The following is a 17,154-nucleotide window of genomic DNA, read 5'->3' on the forward strand; positions in this document are numbered from 1 at the left end:
GCGGCGGCGCGCGGGGGCCGACGGGAAACGTAGTCCGCCCCGCTGAGCGGAGCGGGGGGCCGCCTGGGCGGGAAGGCGGGTTTCTAAACTTCGCGCTCCCCTCAGCCCCGCTCTCCTTCCCCACAGAACAGCCTCGCTGCCACAAACCCACCCGGCTGCTGCTCCGACCCCCCTTCAGAATGCGCAGCCCTCTCCCCCCAGGCACACTTTTTCACAGGTAAGTAGGAGTACTTTGTTGCATCCACGTCAATTAGTGACTCAGAAAGTTTAACTCCTAACACAGCCTCCAATATTCCCCTTTCATCGCTGTAATCCCCTTAATTCGGTCCTTACACCTATTAACGATGGATAAGTTGTACCCGACCTTTTATCTACCTTCTCTCACCAAGAGCTCAAGCCATCGCACCATCACCTCACCTGTATCTCCACAGCTGCCAGAATGCTCCCACAGGGACAGGACTGCCTCACGGCTCCTCTGCACCTGGGAGCAATCCCTGCAGGACTGGCACGACACCAGGGCATGCCTGCCAAGTGCCACGCTTGCTTAATGCTTCTGGTAGGGCAGAGAAAGTCTGACTGGGAGACCAAATTCCTTCCCACTTAACGCTACGGTAGTTATTTTTGCTTTTAAAGAACTTGTCTACTGTATTTTAATACAAACACCACGGATCTAAGAACAGCACATACTTGCTACTTGCCATAGCAAAAACATTCACTGAGAAGTGTTGCAGTGTTTTACATTAAAAGAAATAGTGTTACTCAAAGTCATCTGACAAACCTCATCAGAAGGATCTTACTGAATTCTCAGTAGATACAGTTAATAAGCCAGGTGCCACCCAAAAGGGCACTGAAGTCCTCCCCCCCTTCCTGCACTTAAACCTGTTCTGAAGTCACTGTGTTCAGTGCTGACAGTGCTAAGCCCCTCCTGCCAGTTTCTCACAAAGCACCTGAGCACTAATGCAGACTTTCATTCTCGCATTGTCACACATGCATTTCCAGGTGAACCATCTTATTTTACCATTTGCAAGATCTTCAGTTGTCACAAGGAAATGAGTTTCCCTTCACTGGGCTGCAATGTCAGGCAGCTTCAGCTAGCGTGTGCCTTTCAACCGGTATTATCTGACGTTAAAGAAATCCTGAGCATTCAGGAGACAAGGCTTTCAGCCGAGCAATCTGGAAGCGCTGCCATTCCACCAGTCAGACTGCTACACAGAACTACGAACAAGGACAAACTCAACTCTGGGAGTTAAAAATGCCACTGAGACAAGTGTTACGGTACCTATCCATGGCATCTCTTCTCAGCCCTGTGGCACTGATACGGTTAAAGAGCCACCAAAGCTCTCTGCAATTGTTCTCTTTAATTTCTCCCTTCCCCCACACAGATGCAGAGCATGACGCCTCTGAGGTAGTGGATGAAGTACTGGCGCAGCCACCGTCATTCAGCACAGCCAGGGGAAAACAAGAGCCCACTGTCAGAGGACTTGCCAACCTGTCGCGGGCAAAGTCACAAGACGAGCTCTCTATTGAATTCCAGCAGAAGCTGAGGAAGGATGCCCAGGGGATCCTGAAGCTACAGCTGGACAGTGATGAAAGGTTGATTCTGCTGGGGAACAGTCTTGGCTGCATATAAAGGACGACAGAATCTGAAAACCAGAATTTTCATTAGTCCCCCTCACACCCAGAAAATCACCTGCTCTTAACTAACCCTGAGCTTATAAGGAATTAAGTTTTCTCCATCAACAACCCCTGAGCTACTGTAAGGTCACAATGCCACCTACTGATGACTGAAAACAGCAACTGAGTTCTCCTGTCAATCTAAAGCAACTCAGTTTTTCCATTAAGTAATTTCCTCTCCATTTCTTTGTATTTATCAACTGTTCTGATGGCTGAATGCAAGTCTTCTAAATATTTGCTTCCAGTTTGTATCTCTTCACCAGCTTTCATCTTCCAAGGGTTATTTTTTGAGCTTCAGATACAGGGTGAAATTTCCTTCAGATTTTCTACGTTCTTTGAACTGAAGGATTTGAGCAAGAGCAGCTAATCCCTCCCAGTTACTAGAATTGTACAGATTGTTTCTTCTACTGTGTCAAGTAAGCAAAGAATGCCTCTTCCCAAACCCATCTGGACAGTGTAAACAAGCGTCAAATCAGGAACTTGAAGGATTAGATGTTTTTCATAGCCTTAACACCCACTTCTCAAGTCAATTCATTTAAATTCAAGAAATACAAACACCTCTGCAAGGAGAAGCACTGTAGCCAAAGCAGACCATGGCCTAGAGTAAGGAACTAGAGACAGATTCTGCTCCTGACTGCTGCTGCCTTTGTACAGGAGAATGACAGTCCATTAGGGCGCCCTCGTGCATTGCCAAGATGTAAATAACAGTAGTTAGTTTTGCTGGACGGAGCTCAGTCATTTTGCACTTCTTTATTCCAAGCAGGTCACCAGAGAGAAGTCTCCGTATTTGCATACAGCTGCAAGAATCAGGCTGGAACAGAGCACGGTGGCAAGAAGAGTCACGACACACACTAAGAAACTATGTTGTGTGAGCCCCACCGGGACCCGCAGAATCAATTCTTCATACTCCTACAAAGAAAAGTAAATTTGTTATACACATTTAACCAGCTTTTTTTTTTTTCCTTTTAAAACTGCAGCTCAGGAGATTAGTAACTAGACCACTATTTAACTAGCTCTTCACTAAGGCTTGATTTTGAATCCCAAAAGAAAGCGGAGATGGGACACGCCTTTCAATTTACTGCCCTTACAGAGAGCCAGTTGCTCTTGTACAAAGCTCAGTAAATGTATCTGTTCCACTTAAAATGGTAGGCATTTGTATGCTTCGTGGCTTTCCTCTTACTCTAAGTTTGGCAGCAGAGACCCTCTCAGAATAAGCATTTTGCAGAAGCCACTTTTCTCCAAGGTAAACAGCAATTTGGTTTCTGCGTGATACAGAAAGCTGCAAAACATTTTTGGACAAGAGTTGTACATATTCTGAAGATATCTTAAATATAGGAAGGCACACATGTTGCAGAAACAACAGCTTTGCTATGAAACAAATTAGTCTGAATCTCTGTACTACCACAAACTTTTAAAGTTTCAAAGACAGTTGTTGGCCGTACTAAAAATCTAACTGACCTTGGTTCACCTACACACTTAGCCAGTCTGATGGCAAACAGCAGTGGCCTTTTTTAAGAAGTTATCCCTTCAACTTTTGGTCTTTTATCTCTTTCTTTCCATTAGAGTGCAGCAGAGTTCTCTCACTTTGCTACTCATCTGAAAAAAAAAAAAACTATGCTGCAGAGGCCCTTCTTAATTCAACTAGAGCCAATTGCAGGACTGTCAACTCTAGGATTCCAAGTCAACTACATAGGGTAGGAGAAAAACAAAAGAAAAAATGTAAAGATGAGGAGAGCAGCCACCACCAAGGGCACAGAAGAGCACAGGACGACACCCATTAAAACCAGGTCAGAGAGGAAGAAGGGAGCCTCTACAGGGAGTCAAACAATGAGGCTTTTATCATTTAGGTCCCGTGCTGTGGAAGCTGCTCACCACAGAAAAAGGCAGCAGTTGTTAGGCAAGAAGCAAGAACTTCCTTCAGAAATAGGAACTCACAGGTTGGTGTGTTGCGCTGTACCACTGACAGAGGTGGTCCTTATTCCCTGAGCAGGGAGCGTCCACTTCAGCAGGCTGCCAGCACTCCGGTGACAGGCTCTCTATGGAAGACAGGTAGAGCAGATAACTAAGGACGAATCTCACCCATGGTCTCTGTCCTTAACAGGGCAAAGAATCCATCACTGGCCTGCAGATCCCTCAACTCTAGCCATGCAGTTACAACCTCTCTTCCCCAAAACCAAAGAAGTCATTCTTCCATGTCTTCCTATTGACCTCCTGTTGTTGCATACAAGAATTTCCCTCTGATACCTTAAGTGCTTTTTTATTAATAATAAACACATTTTCCTGCTCATCGGTATTAAATATGGCAGAAAAAATATGGAAGGATTTCACGCTCCTTTTCTCTGACCAGGCAGTCTTTCCTGCCTTTAGGTTTATCCCAGAAAATCATTGCTCAAATAACACCCTGTCATGGTTTTATGATTTTCAGTTATTGGTACTCCACATCATAACATCATGTAGTGGATATACCTGGTTCTCAGAAGAGAAGGACTACTACAGTCCCCACGGTACTTTGCTCCTCTGTTACCATTTTCCAGCCGGAGGGAAAAGATAAAAGCTCACAGTATAAAACTTGCAGATCACGAGACCTCGTCCCTTTTTCCGCCGTCTCTCGTCTTGGCAGCACCTCGCTCTCCAGCCGTCTTATCGTCGGTAGTAGAGTAAGGCCTACCTTGATTTTGGGACATTCTCTCTCTCTGTATTGGATTTATCAGCTTAAATTGTAATTATACTGTACTATAGTGTGTTGTTTTGCATTCCGATATTTTATTTAGTAAATTAGTTTGTTTCTCCTCAGATTGTTGCTGCTGTTCTTTGCTCTCTGGGCCATCTCCTTACCCTTTTCCCCTTTTCCCTTTTTCCGGGGCGTGGGCCTGTGGATCCCCCGTCCCCTTCGTCACGGAACCGGGCCAAACGCCCGTAAACCGTTGACACACCCACATGAAGATTAAAAAGCTGAAACTCACTAGCACATTTGAATGATTTCATGAAAGAAAATACAACTCGGGGGGGAAAAGGAGGATACAACTGTTCACATAACTTTAAATATTTACTGTCAGTGGATACCAGGTTCTTGTTTCAGAAGAATCTGGGAACTGCAACCACCAGGAAAGGTGCAACCATCAGAAAAGCTGCCCCATGCAAATGCAAGAAACAAGGCTTGAAAACCACTAGAATACCTTGATTAAGCATTTGACCAAGAACTTGGCAGTGAATAATTTTAAATACACCTTGCATGGCTTCAGCTGTCGAGAGAAACACTGTGAGAACACACGGTCTGAATAGCTGACCTTTAACAAACCAAAATCTCACCGCCACAGCAGCAGACCAGTATTTCTGCACTCTTCAGAGCAACCAACGCATCCCCACCGTTTCCTGCTGGTCGGTGGTACCGCCCGTGTACAGGCAACGCTGCTCTGAAACAGCGTGAACAGCGAGGGTCGGGCTGCAGGGACAGCAGAACTGTAAGGTCTGTAGCTGAGTACTCGGGAGCCTCCACATCAATGACATCAGGAATCAGCACCGCCTGCGAGAGAATAAAGATACAGATATGGCTGCTACTGGAATCAACACAGAAGAGGGATATGGAAAAAGTGTACGAACATTTTGTGTATGAATCTGGGATTAAGGAGGTCACAGTCTGCTGCTGTAACCTACTGCAGCATCAGAAGGGGCAACTGCAACTCCTGCATCGACACACTGCTCTTCACAGTACCAGGGAAAGTCTGCTGTTGGAGTTTATTCTGTGTGCACAGGGAGGGTTTCACGTGAGCTTACTTTAGACCTCCACAGCAGACGTCTGCAAGAGCTCAGTCACACAAACCCCTCTAACGAGTAAAGATGTCGAGTCAATGTCACCCGATCTGTTCTGAGACATCAAATTCAGGACAGGACAAAGCATGCTCTAGAGGTTCCCATCTTTCTAGCTGGTTGTAAATAAACTGCACTGAGTATATGCCTAGAAGACAAGCATCTAAAATAAAGCGAGCTACAGCCCAGTCCAAAGTTACGCTGCAAGTAAGTTTGAGCTAATGTTTGGTATAAACTGTTTTACATTACAAAAGCGTCCTGCTAAAAACGGAGCCCCTACAAGTATACCTGTGTATAGTTTTAGGGTTGTTTCTTACCACACGTGCACAATCTAATGAGACAAATCATAGAAGAGGGAAAACTGGACACTCCCCATTTAGAACGGAAGAACTGAGGACCAGCAGTTCAAGCAGTCTGCACTGGAGCCAACAGCTGGGCACAAATCTCTCAAGCCTTAGTTGGGAAGCTGTGATGAAACAGAAGCTGTGAAGCTCCTCAGTCTGAATTCACAGCACTCACTTAAAACACACTGAGAAAGCCACTATTTTACTTCTTTGAAGACACTGATACAGAGCCATGGCAGGAAGACTGAACAGGCCAGTAGCACACACGCTCTGTCTGTTCCCACATGCTCCTCTTCTGTAGTGGGGTTGATGGCTGAGCTCCTGCCTCCTTACCTTTGTTACATTGTGCTGCTGCAGCGATGCCAGCTCATAGGGATCCACGTAGACTCCCGGCGGCAGCTGAGTTCTAGCAGCCACCGTGCATCCCACTGCCCACTGCCCTCTTCCACCCAGCTCCGCCTTCACGAGCAGTTCCCTTAAAGCAAACCACGGGGGCACAATGCTGAAACCTGCATTTCGAAAGACGGCACAGAAACACCCAAGAAACACACTGTCAAACGCTCAGAGATGGGTGTGGGTCTCAGGTGTAACATCCTACAAACTGAGAGCACAGCCCTGCGAGAAGAATGCAGGCCATCCCCAGCCAAGAGCAAATTGAGGTTTGGCTTTGCCAGCTGCTCAGCACTGCTGACAACATCCACAAATACCTCAGAAAGCACAGCGCTACAGCAGACAACCCAGGACAAGAAGCAGAAGCAACAGAGCACAAATACGTGAGAAACGATAAAAAGGCAAATTTCTCTAAGCGCCCAGAGACGCCGGGGTGCCCCATCCCTGGAGGTGCCCCAGGGCGGGTCGGACGAGGCTCCGGGCAGCCCGCTACAGCGGGGGCAGCCAGCCCACGGCAGGGGTTGGGGCTGGAGGCTCCCCCAACCCACACCCCTGTGTCATTCAGCCGCAGCACCGAGCCCCGCCCGGCGGCCCCACCTGTGGAAGCCCTCCTTCAGCAGCTCCTGTGAGACGGCGCTCCCGCGGCAAGCGGCCTGCACGTCTGAAACGGCACAGAACGAGTGAGTAACGGCACCGAGCGCACAGCACGGCTGCTTAGAGCAGGCTGCCCGGAGCGCTACGCCAGGCACTTACGGAACGCACAGAGCAGCACGCCCAAGCTCGGCCGCCACCTCCCGGCCGCCATCTTGGGGCCGCCTCGCGAGGCCCCGCCTCCGCTCAGGGCCGGGGCTGCCGGCAGGACTGCCTGACCCCGACGGAGGCTGCGGGCGCCCATTTTGCGTCGCGTCCCGCAGGCACTTAGAGCGGGCAGCCCGGAGAGGCTTTGGTGGAAGGACCCTTCGGTTGCCACGGCAACGCTGAGGCCGCCCTGCCCGGCGGGTGTGGGCCGACGGAGGGCGGGGACAGCGGTGCGGCGAGCTGGGCTCGGCGCCGGCCCGGGGAACCTCGGCTGCGTTCGTGCCTCCGGTAGATGCTGGCAGCAGCCGAGGTACCCGGAGACGGGAATTCCCCTTCCCCCCGCCGTGTGGGAGGTGGAGGCGGGTTCCCGTGGTTCTTGTCTGTGCTTCGGAAAGCGACGTCAGTTCGGTTGGAGGCATCTCTTCTCGTTTTAAAATACGAGAATCCCGCTTTTCCCTCCAACCTGTAGAACGATTTATTTCAAAGTACAGCTTCCATTGCTAATTTCCAGTATCGTGGAATTTCAGTGCTTTGGAGGCGCGTAGACTGATTTATTTATGATACCATTGTTCCTTTTGCCTTCGTGCAGGTGGCAGAGCGGTCAGAGGATGCAGGCCGGGCCTTGCAGCCGGAAGGAAGTGACGCCGTGGCGGGGGCTGTGCGCCGAGCTGGGCTGCAGGGCAGCGTCCCGGGGTCTTTCCATCCCTGTCATTTCCATCTGACGCAAAAGAGGTCAGAGCCGACGGTGGAGCTAGCACCAAGGGGTTCCCAGATGGGATCAGGTAGAAAAACAGGGGCTGCCCATGTCAGCCAGGCTGCTGGACACAATGCTTCAGAGTGGGGCACGGTGGATGTTTAAGGGTGAACTTTCTAACCTGATACATTTGGTAGCTGACCAACGCGCTTGAGAATTTTGCAGTCCTTACCTAACAATAAATTAGTCCATATCAGCCCGTTGTCGCTCTGCCTTTTTAAACACAGCTACAAATTTACACAGGACAACAGCTCCTTTTTTCTTTAAGGTTTTCAAACCTTAATCTATTATTGAACTTCGTGAACATTGTATAACTTAAACTGTACCAACAGTAATGTGATTCGGCCAAAGCGTTTCTGCTCGTCCCTTGTAGCTTCTCACATCCCTCGGTGCTCTATTTTAATTTCAAAAGGGATTGAACAGATGGACATCATCTCCTCTCTTTAAACTGATGTTATACTTTCATTGTCTCCTAATAAGGAATCTAGTCATAGTTTCTATGACTACTTCTGAATCTCTTCTCTCTCCTTATCCCATCCATCCTTGGTCGCAGATATGCTGCTATATGGTGATCACACTGAACCCATAAGAAGGCTTACAAAAACAAACTTGCTGCCCTTCCTCTTACAAAGTTGTTTGGTTTTTTGTTTTGTTTTGTTCTAAAAAAGAGAATTCCAGTGTTCAATAAGCATGCAGGTTTCTCCATTGTCACATGAAATATCTTCTAGGTATCATTTGACTATGCAGTACTTAACTGGTAGACCAAAAATTTCACTTGTGTGTGATACATAATCCAGACTCAAAAGCTGAGAGGAGACAAGGGTGTAAATCAGCCTTTAGAGTCACACTGCTCCCCATGCCCAGCTCAAAGAGCGCGTGGGGATGTGTTCAAGTTCCCCCAAAGTCTGGGAGAACTGCACCCTGGTTGTGCATTTTTGCTGAATTTGGGTCATCCCAAAGACTGATGAGAGACACTTGTGCTTTCTTTCCCATTTTTCCAGTTCTTCAGTGAGCACTGAAGGTGCTGAGGACTTTTCTGATAAAAGTGAGCACGCTTCAGCCAGCAGCAAGAGCTGCAATGACTTGCATTGCAAAGAAGTGTGGCATTCGCTTTCAGCCTCCGTCTGTGATCCTGATCTACGAAGAAAAGGACAAGACTCGCCGGCGCATCATGCCTGTCAGAAATTTCTCCCAGTTCTCAGGTACGTTGTTTCCATACAGCGCTCTCCAATTCCTCTCCACACACAGGGGAAAGGGGCAAACCGAGTGGGGAGCACGCAGTGGGCAGGTTTGGGGTAACACTGTCTCCCCGAGGAGCCCAGGGCAGCATCTTAACCTGAGCAGCAGTGCTGCTAAACCTGGAGGCCTCACCTGTGAGGGTTAGGAAGAGGGTGATGTCTACTTAAGGAGATTTGCTTGCCCCTCTAATTGTTTAGGGTGGTTTTGTCTTTAGATTGCGGCATTGCTGCTGAGCAGCTGAAGAATAACCCTCGGCACAAAGCTTACCTGGAAGGAGTCTCACTACATCAGCTAAAGAAGCTGCACAGTTTGCTAAAAGGGCACCTGGGGGGAGAGAGTCTGGCTGAGAGCCTGGAAAAGATTCAGCGGGAAGAGACCATTGACCCCGAGGAGGACATGAACAAACTGGATGACAAGGAGCTAGCCAAAAGGAAGAGCATCATGGACAAGCTCTTCGAAAAGAACAGGAAGAAGAAGGGCGACCCAGACTTTATCTACGATATTGAGGTCGAATTTCCACAGGATGAGCAGCTGGAGTCCTGTGGCTGGGATGCGGAGTCATGTGAAGAAGTCTGATTCCAGACCAACACGACCTGGATGGGCAGAGACAGGTCCCATATTCCTAGCAGAGAGAACAGTGTCATCCTGCTTCCTCTACTGCAGCATCTTCTGTTTGTGCAGTTGATCCACTTATGCACTTTACACTAGCCACAAAGAATCTGAGGCCTACGATATTACAGCGGTTTCAGGTTTATATACATTTTAAGAAGCTGAACTGAGAAGCTGAAATGAGACAGCTGAACTTGGCTGTTTTTACTTTTTTCCTATGTAGGAGTGCCCAAAATAATTTTAAATTATTTATCTTTCATTTGTTTACATTTCAGTCAGCTCTGGCTGAAAACCTCACCATGTTTTCCTGTGAATTCTGTTCAGCTTTGCCTGAAAATGAAATGTTAAATATTTATATCTTGGAAGCAATATTACATTTGAGTGTATGCATGTGGCATTTATTACTATGTGTTGGAATGTTAAATATACCTTCAGCTATTTGCTGGATAAATCACAGTTTCAGTGAGAATACTACTCTCACGTTTCCTAAGCAGAGATTATGTTTGCAGTTTCAGGTTGCACAAATTAAATCCTTAATTTAAAAAAATTGAATATTTAAAAAACAAGTTGATCTTGACAGTACTTTGGAGATGCAGTGATTTCCAAGTGACAAAGGGAGACATTTTCCTTCCTTACACTGCATGGGATGCTGCTCCCTCAGTAAACGCTCAGCTCTGGGAAAATGTCCTTACATTATTTGAAAATATATATACAGAGCGAGAGAGAACAGTAGAAAGTCACAAAGCCTCGGAGTGGTTTTAGAGTAAAATAAAGTTATAAAAATACCTGCAGTGACCCAAGGACCAGGTGCAGAGTCCGGCCCTGAGGCACGCTGATGGACATTTCACTCTGCTTTCTTGTTGGGTCAAGGTTGCTTTTCTGTGAAATGGGCTTTCAGTTTGCCTGTCATCAAATCTGTGTTTAATCATCTCTTCCGCTGCGCACGCTTCCTGCGGTATACTCATTTATTAAGGCCACACGGCCCATGTTCTTACCCTCCATGTTTTGCATCTTGAGCAATGCTGGCATCTCCCATTGCCTGAGGATGCTGATTTGTTAAAACCAGATTTTTGCCGTGGCTTTTTGCGTGAATATTGCCAAATCCCAGCTACCCTCCGTGCCTGCTCATCCCACCGATTTTATGTCCCACTTGCCCACCTATCCAGACCATGACAGTCTCACCTGGCTTCAAGAATACAAGTGAGGACAGTGCATCCACATATCAAGGCCAGAGCTGGCGGAGAGATGCCAAAATGTGGCTGTGGTGCCTGGTACCAGCAGGGGCTGCTGGAGGACATCCCAGGGCTGTCACTGTAGGTCCACACTGTCCCTTGGGTGAGCTGCACATGAGCAGAAGAGCAGCTGAAATAGGCTGAGGGATTCCCCAGCTGGCACCTGATCTGCTTTTGGCTATTTCTCGATGAAACAGGGCCAAAAAAAAATGGGCAAGGGCAATGGTGGATGTGACAGCCTTGTCCAAATCTTTCCAGTGCCGTGCTTGGCTCTGCTACTGCCACATCCCCTCCTGTAGGTCCACGCTCAGAGCTTGCCCCATTGATCACAGGGCACACTGCAACCGGGAGAGATAAACAGAGGAAAGAACATTACCAGAAATATAATTTATTCTTCTTCAGCCAGTATTGTACATCACTGAGGTTTGAGGTTGTTGTCTCACTGGCACAGCGGGCACTGCCAGCAGTGGTGCCACCACCAGTGCAGCGTGGGACAGGGACCGTGCTGCTGGGGGAACTGTCACTGTTCCAGTCCTTTTGTTCTTAGTGGTTTACCCTAAGGCTGAAGGTTCACTGGCAGATCCAGCGAGATAGAGCTGCCCTTCTTCCTTATTTTACCTTTTCACATGTGGATTGCAATCCTTGCTCTCCAAAACACACAGAAGTGAAACACTCGCTAAGGAAGTTTACCTGTGCAAGTGCCAGTTTCGTGTTGGCCTCCGGGCACATCCCTATGGTCACACATGGAGGGTGACCGTTGCGGTGTGAATAAATAAAAGCAAGCACCCAGGCAGCCCAAAACGCCACTTCTGGGCCACCAGATGGATGCAAGTTCTCAATCCTCAATCCGCCTGCTCACCTTCACTCCCAAGAGGGCCCTTCCTCCTCCTCAGCCATCAGTATGGGCCGGACACCCCGCACCTCCTCTTCACCATTTTCAGCAGCTTTGGCTTCAGCGTGAGGAAGACCACAGTGAAGGCCACCAGCAGCGTCAGGCAGGTGGGCAGGGCAAGCACCAGGTAGAGCAGGGCCATGTTGGCTGTCCGCCAGCGGCAGTCCCGCAGGACGGGCTCGGGCAGCGCCCACGCACTCAGCCGCTGCGAGTCGTAGTTGCACGTCACCTCATGCCCGTCGGGGACGTGAAGCCGCTCCACGCGCTGCAGGGCCTCCCACCACCCCAGCGTGCAGCAGTTGTAGGGGTTACGGCTGAGGTAGAGCTCCTGCAGGCTCCTCCCCAGTGGCCTCCACACCACGTCTGCAGGCAGAGCCGCCAGGCAGTTGTCCCGCAGGTCGAGGCTGCGCAGCTTCAGTGCGCCCAGAGAGGCAGGGAGGGCGGTCAGTGTGTTCCCCGACAGGTCCAGGCCCACCAGGCTCTGGAAGGCCGAGAAGTCCACCGTGGCAGAGGAGAGGTTGGTGTTGCGGAGGGACAGCACCTGCAGCGTCACAGCCAGGTCCCGCAGCCACCTCAGGTCCCCAGACAGAGCCTCCCGGTTGTCGGAGAGGTCCAGGTGCGTCAGGGCCGTCCCTCGGAAGGGGTGGCCGCCCAGGTCCCGCAGACCACAGCCGGCCAAGGAGAGGCGGGTCAGGGTGGCAAGGCCCCTGATGTCCACGCAGGGAGCGCTCCGGCCCGCAACAGCTGGCCGGGGACACAGGTCGAGGTGGTTGTGGCTGAGGTCAACTGTAGTGATCTGCTTTGTGTGGGTGAAGATGCCGGCAGGAAGCGCCCGCAGCATGTTGGTGCTGAGGTTGAAGAGCTGCAGGCTGGGCAGGGCGGGCCCAGTGCCCACGTCCTCCCACAGCTCTGTCAGCAGGTTCTGGCTGAGGTCCAGGTCCGTCAGCATGGCCAAGGGGTCCCGCTCTGACAGGTGGAAGGTCTCCAGGCAGTTCTGGTTGAGCTTCAGGTGAGTCAGGGCGGGCATCTTGGCCAGCAAGCCCTCCGGCAGGTACCAGAACTGGTTCTGGCTCATGTCCAGGAGGCGCAGGGAGGAGAGGTTGCTGTAGCAGACCTCGTCCCACAGCTTGACCGTCGTGATGTTGGTGGAGTTGCCGTCAATGAGCAGGAACTGCACAGTGACGTTCTCCAGGGACGTGCCGTTGGGAAGAAGCTGGTAAAAGCTCATCTTGTTGTCCTTCAGCAGCAGGGAGTGCAGCTTGCTCTGCCGGGGTAGCACGGGGAAAAAAAGGAGATGGTTGTGAGACAGGTCCAGCACCTCCAGCTCAAAGAGGTCATCGCTTTCCAGGGCCAGAAACCACTCAATGATATTGTAGCTGACATTGAGCACTCGGAGCTGGGTCAGGTTGAAGTCCACAATGCACGTCATGTAGTTGTAAGCTATGTTGAGCCTCTGCAGCCTCTGCAGCCCTTCAAAAGCTTGGTCAATCTCAAAGATATAGTTCCTCTCCAGGTTCAGCTCCAAGAGCTGCGTCAGGTTGGTGAAGACGGATGAGTCTAGTCTCATGATGATGTTCCTGGCTACAGACAAGGACTCCAAGGAAGACAGGTTGCTGAGCAAAACAGATGCCATGTCCTCAGTGAGCTGGTTTCCAGCTATATCGAGTGTCCTCAAGGCTGGCAAAGCAGAAAGAGCAGCTGCTGTCAGAGAGTAGTTGGTGAAGAGGAGGTTGTCTGCCAAGGAGAGCGCATGGAGGCTCTGGCTGCCCAGGAAGGCACCAGGCTCAATGAGCTCCATCCGGTTCTTGGTCAGGCTGAGATGCTTCAGCTGGTGGTACGAGAGCAGAGAGGCATGGCCCAGGACCTGGATAGTGTTGTCATCCAGCAACAGCTCTTCAGTGTCACCTTGCAGATTTCCAGGGACAGAGCTCAACCATTTCCTCCTGCAGTCTGTGGTGCTCTTCACCTACAGCAAGAAGGGGACATGCAACACCTCATTGTGAGGCACTAGATGGGGGAGATGATAAGTCCAGGGAGCAAAGTGAGGATGGAGGTGGTTCCTCAGGTAAAGCCTCATTGTCCCACTCCAAACCTTAGCTCCAGTGCTAGGCCAGCAGCTGGGAGGGGAAGGACTGGAGAAGCTGAGGTGCCTGGGGATTGTAGGTCAGAAGGGCAAGAGTTTGATCAGAAGGGCAAGAGTTTGTAAGAGACAGGACTTACGCGCTCGCAACCACCAGGAGACATGGCCCACGCTGCGCCCGCCCCAACTCCCCATCCTACTGCCAGAAGGACCAGCAGCAGGGAGAGAACAGGCAGCGGGGCCTCCATCTCAGCAGCAGCGCTCCTGTGGGGACAGAGAGGTCAGGAGCTGCAGCACATTCAGCTCGACAGCACCCCCAGGGCACCTAGGACAGCAGCAGTCACCCTTGCACACCTTCCTGCCCTCAGCACTCGGCCACCACAAGCTGCCCCAGCTAATGCCCACAGCACAGGGACCCCCATGGGACAGGAGAAAGCGAGGGACAGGGCAGCGCACACAGAACACTGCACTATGGGGCAGATTTCACCCAACCACAGCCAACCTGCCCAGAGCTCACAGCCTCCGCCCCAGTGCCAACACTCCAACCCCAGCACTAGCTGGAGAAGCGCTGCTTTTCAGCACAAGGGCCCCCGTTGCTTATTTTGGCTTATTTTGTGGGATGGGAGCTGCTGGCATTTGCATCTGGGAAGAAAGCTGAGGCTCAGGCAAATGAGCAACGAGGGCTCACTGAGGGCTCGGCCTTGTCATAGCTGCCAGTGCTTGAAGAAGCGATTGGAGGTTATTTTTGGCAGCCTGGGGAGCCAGAGGCTCATGCCCAGGGGTAAGCTGGGGATGCCTCCTGGTTTGTCTCCGTCCTTGGGACAGCCAAAATAGGGAAGCCGATACTAATCCAAGAGGGACTGGAGGAAGCCTCCTTTCTCTAGGGACAAGCCAGCACCCCTCTGAACCTCCAACCTCCATGCCAGGGCATGAGGTCCTCGTGGTGTCCCTACCGCAGCACCGCTCCCCAGAAAACCCAAGGGCTTTGGCTCCAGCTTGGCAGTGGCACCCAAACACCTTTGCTTTCCCCTCACCACTGCCTTGTTGCTGCCCGGCTTTGGCCTCCCCTCTCCATCCTCCTGTGTTTTTGGGGGGCAGGTACTCACCACCCGTGGCAGCGCGCAGGGCCTGCAGCAGCTCATCCTGCGGCCCGTGGCCCCTCCACTGTGCTGGGGGGGATCTGTGGGGCTAGGCCCGGATGCGAGCCGCTGGGGTGCTCTCCCACCCGCTTTCTGCTGAGCGCTAAGATGGGCTTTGCGGAAGGAGCGAACGGAAACTGCAGTCACATGGAGGCAGAGAGCGCGGCGAGGCGTTCACACCCCAGGTCGTGCACCCGCGGGCAGCCCCGGCTGCAAGAAGGAACCGCAGGGTGGGGGCCGCGGGCAGGGCCCCAGGGCTCAGCGGGACCAGCCTAAGGCTGCTCGTGGTGGTTGGGTTCAACCTCAGCGCATTTCCTGCAGGGGAAGAATAAGAAAGTGGCCGATGTCGATCTCAGCATCCCGAGCTCAGGCTGACACTGTTTTCAGATGCCAGGGGCCTGCCTCGGGACACCAGCACCCAGCCTCTTGCAATGCCCAGGTGAGATTGGGATGCTCAGTGACCTCTGCGGCTGCTCAGGATTTGGGCAAACACAACACCTGGCTGCAGGTCCATGCCATCTCAACACAGGGAGCTCCCAGCCGATGTGGAAGTCAACATGAAGGTGTGCTGGACAGCTTCCGCCCTCCTTCCCCATCCAGGCCTCCTTAATCCCCCTCCCAGAGACATCACTGTCTGGGTGACCCCAGCCCATAGGACATCTGCTCGCAGCAGGCCCCACGCTCCTGCGGCCAGCGCACACAGCCTGGGAGATTTTTCTTTTTTGCTTTTAGCCTGAATTTCATTTCTTCTCTGGAAGGAGGCTCAGCGTTCCCACATCACTCACAAAAAGGCCCTGTGGTTTCATTTCCTGCATTTTCAAGGAAGTTTGAAGTCTAAAAATCAAGAAGGAAAAGAGAGAAGCACTCAGCGTACAAGTGAACCAGAGCAGATGTCAGAAACTCCGCAGTGGGGCAAAATTCCCAGGGTGTTACTCGAGGTCACCAGCACCAACAAAAAACTGCAGACACCCTCCCGGTCCCCAGCCCACCCCAAGGGCGCTCACCGAGCGGCAGAAGGGCAGGAGCTGGCTGGGGGTGGCTGCAGGGCTGGGAGGTCCCGTAGCATCCTCATCACACGTCACCCTTGGAAAGAGGGGATCTGGAGAAGCCTATAGCACTGAGCATTGCTTCACAGGGCAAACCACTCTGAGCAGAGTATGGAGCTTGCTGGCTCATTCCCCTTCACCGATTCTCACACCGACAGCTGCAGCCACCTCCGGGAGGTGGAAGGAAATAGCCCAGCAGAGCGAGCAGCAGCCCAATGGGACCCAGGTGAGCTGCCAGCATGACAGCTGCAAGCACAAAACCTTCAGGCTGGGAAAAGGAAGCTGTTTGGCTGAGGACACAGCCTCCAACACAGAGTAACTGCAGGAGAGAATCCTTCATTTAACCTACAAGCGAGCATACCCCCAGGGCCCAGAGGGAAGGCAGAAATAGGTCTTAGTAGAAAGCAAAAGGCCATTTCTGGAAGCATGGGGTGGGCAGGAAGGGAAGAGGGGTGCTGGTCAGTGGCTTGGCCACATCCACTTCCCAGGCTCCCACACGCATCCCTGGACCGGCTCCAGCCCTGTGGTCTGCGCTCTTCCGTCTCCCACCTCCACCAACGTAAACAAGGAGGAAGCAGGCCAGGGAGCAGGGAGCCACAGAAGCCACCTCATTTCCCCCGCGCTCCCCCAGCGGTCAACGCGAGGGCTCAGCACCGCAAACCTGAGCGCTGGAGGTGTGGATGCTCTGCAGAACTGCTCACAACGCACCTGTGGGAGCAGCGAGAAGGGAGAACTGCTGACCCTGCCTCCCAGGTCTCTGCAGGAGCCACAGGCCCTGCAAGCGAGCTGCTTACACCCACTGTTTGCTGTTTGCTTGCACATTACCCATGCTTCCTCACAGGGATGCATGATGCAGACACACCGATCTCAGCTTTGTACCTGCTCTCCCGGGCACTACCCCAGCACATTTACTGACGGCTTTAGTATAAACCTATCAGGACCAGAAGCTCTGAATTCACCCAGAGGAGGTACTGACGAGCTATTCCATGACATCACCCAGCGATGCACACTGGCACTACCCCAGCTCCCCTCTGCAGTCACACACGCTCCCTTCCAGCTGCTGTTCTGCTGAGGAGAAGTGAGAAATTGTGTCATTAAAGCAAAGGGAAGTGAAACTATCTCAGCTCTTGACCAAGCATGCCCCCCCCCC

General features: G+C 51.6%; 4 protein-coding genes across 8 annotated transcripts in view; 1 reads left to right on the forward strand and 3 right to left on the reverse strand.

Moving 5' to 3' along the window:
- Nucleotides 1-569, reverse strand: part of PAK2 (p21 (RAC1) activated kinase 2) — a 39,307-nt gene extending 38,738 nt beyond the window's left edge. The window contains exon 1 of the mRNA XM_021393526.1: nucleotides 418-569. The gene's annotated coding sequence lies outside the window, so the exon portion shown is untranslated. The remainder of the gene's footprint in view (nucleotides 1-417) is intronic.
- On the reverse strand, nucleotides 2,155-7,152 carry PIGX (phosphatidylinositol glycan anchor biosynthesis class X). 3 transcript variants are annotated; one of them, XR_002437717.1, is made up of 7 exons: nucleotides 6,969-7,152; nucleotides 6,813-6,876; nucleotides 6,159-6,300; nucleotides 4,984-5,197; nucleotides 3,610-3,710; nucleotides 3,133-3,270; nucleotides 2,454-2,583 (listed from the first exon to the last, which is right to left on the reverse strand). XR_002437717.1 is itself a non-coding variant. In XM_021393531.1 (6 exons), exons 1-6 carry the CDS (start codon nucleotides 7,108-7,110, stop codon nucleotides 2,425-2,427), a joined length of 813 nt encoding a protein of 270 aa, XP_021249206.1. In that variant the 5' UTR covers nucleotides 7,111-7,150; the 3' UTR covers nucleotides 2,155-2,424. The 3 variants fall into 3 exon arrangements, 2 of the variants coding, with proteins under 2 accessions (XP_021249206.1, XP_021249205.1); XM_021393531.1 differs by lacking the exon at nucleotides 3,133-3,270 and having other exon boundaries at nucleotides 2,155-2,583; nucleotides 6,978-7,150; XM_021393530.1 differs by lacking the exon at nucleotides 3,133-3,270 and having other exon boundaries at nucleotides 2,155-2,583; nucleotides 6,969-7,146.
- On the forward strand, nucleotides 7,171-10,016 carry CEP19 (centrosomal protein 19). 3 transcript variants are annotated; one of them, XM_021393533.1, is made up of 4 exons: nucleotides 7,171-7,323; nucleotides 7,603-7,795; nucleotides 8,769-8,969; nucleotides 9,221-10,016. In XM_021393533.1, the coding sequence occupies exons 3-4, from the start codon at nucleotides 8,846-8,848 to the stop codon at nucleotides 9,580-9,582; spliced, it is 486 nt and encodes a 161-aa protein (XP_021249208.1). In that variant the 5' UTR covers nucleotides 7,171-7,323; nucleotides 7,603-7,795; nucleotides 8,769-8,845; the 3' UTR covers nucleotides 9,583-10,016. The 3 variants fall into 3 exon arrangements, with proteins under 3 accessions (XP_021249208.1, XP_021249207.1, XP_021249209.1); XM_021393532.1 differs by having other exon boundaries at nucleotides 7,603-7,745; XM_021393534.1 differs by lacking the exon at nucleotides 7,171-7,323 and adding an exon at nucleotides 7,342-7,498 and having other exon boundaries at nucleotides 7,603-7,745.
- NRROS (negative regulator of reactive oxygen species) lies at nucleotides 10,225-17,093 on the reverse strand. Its single transcript, XM_021393524.1, has 3 exons — nucleotides 14,926-17,093; nucleotides 13,960-14,083; nucleotides 10,225-13,705 (listed from the first exon to the last, which is right to left on the reverse strand). Exons 2-3 carry the CDS (start codon nucleotides 14,065-14,067, stop codon nucleotides 11,744-11,746), a joined length of 2,070 nt encoding a protein of 689 aa, XP_021249199.1. The 5' UTR covers nucleotides 14,068-14,083; nucleotides 14,926-17,093; the 3' UTR covers nucleotides 10,225-11,743.

The sequence above is a fragment of the Numida meleagris genome, chromosome 4 (assembly GCF_002078875.1).
Source record: "Numida meleagris isolate 19003 breed g44 Domestic line chromosome 4, NumMel1.0, whole genome shotgun sequence".
In the NCBI taxonomy this organism is placed as follows: domain Eukaryota; kingdom Metazoa; phylum Chordata; class Aves; order Galliformes; family Numididae; genus Numida; species Numida meleagris.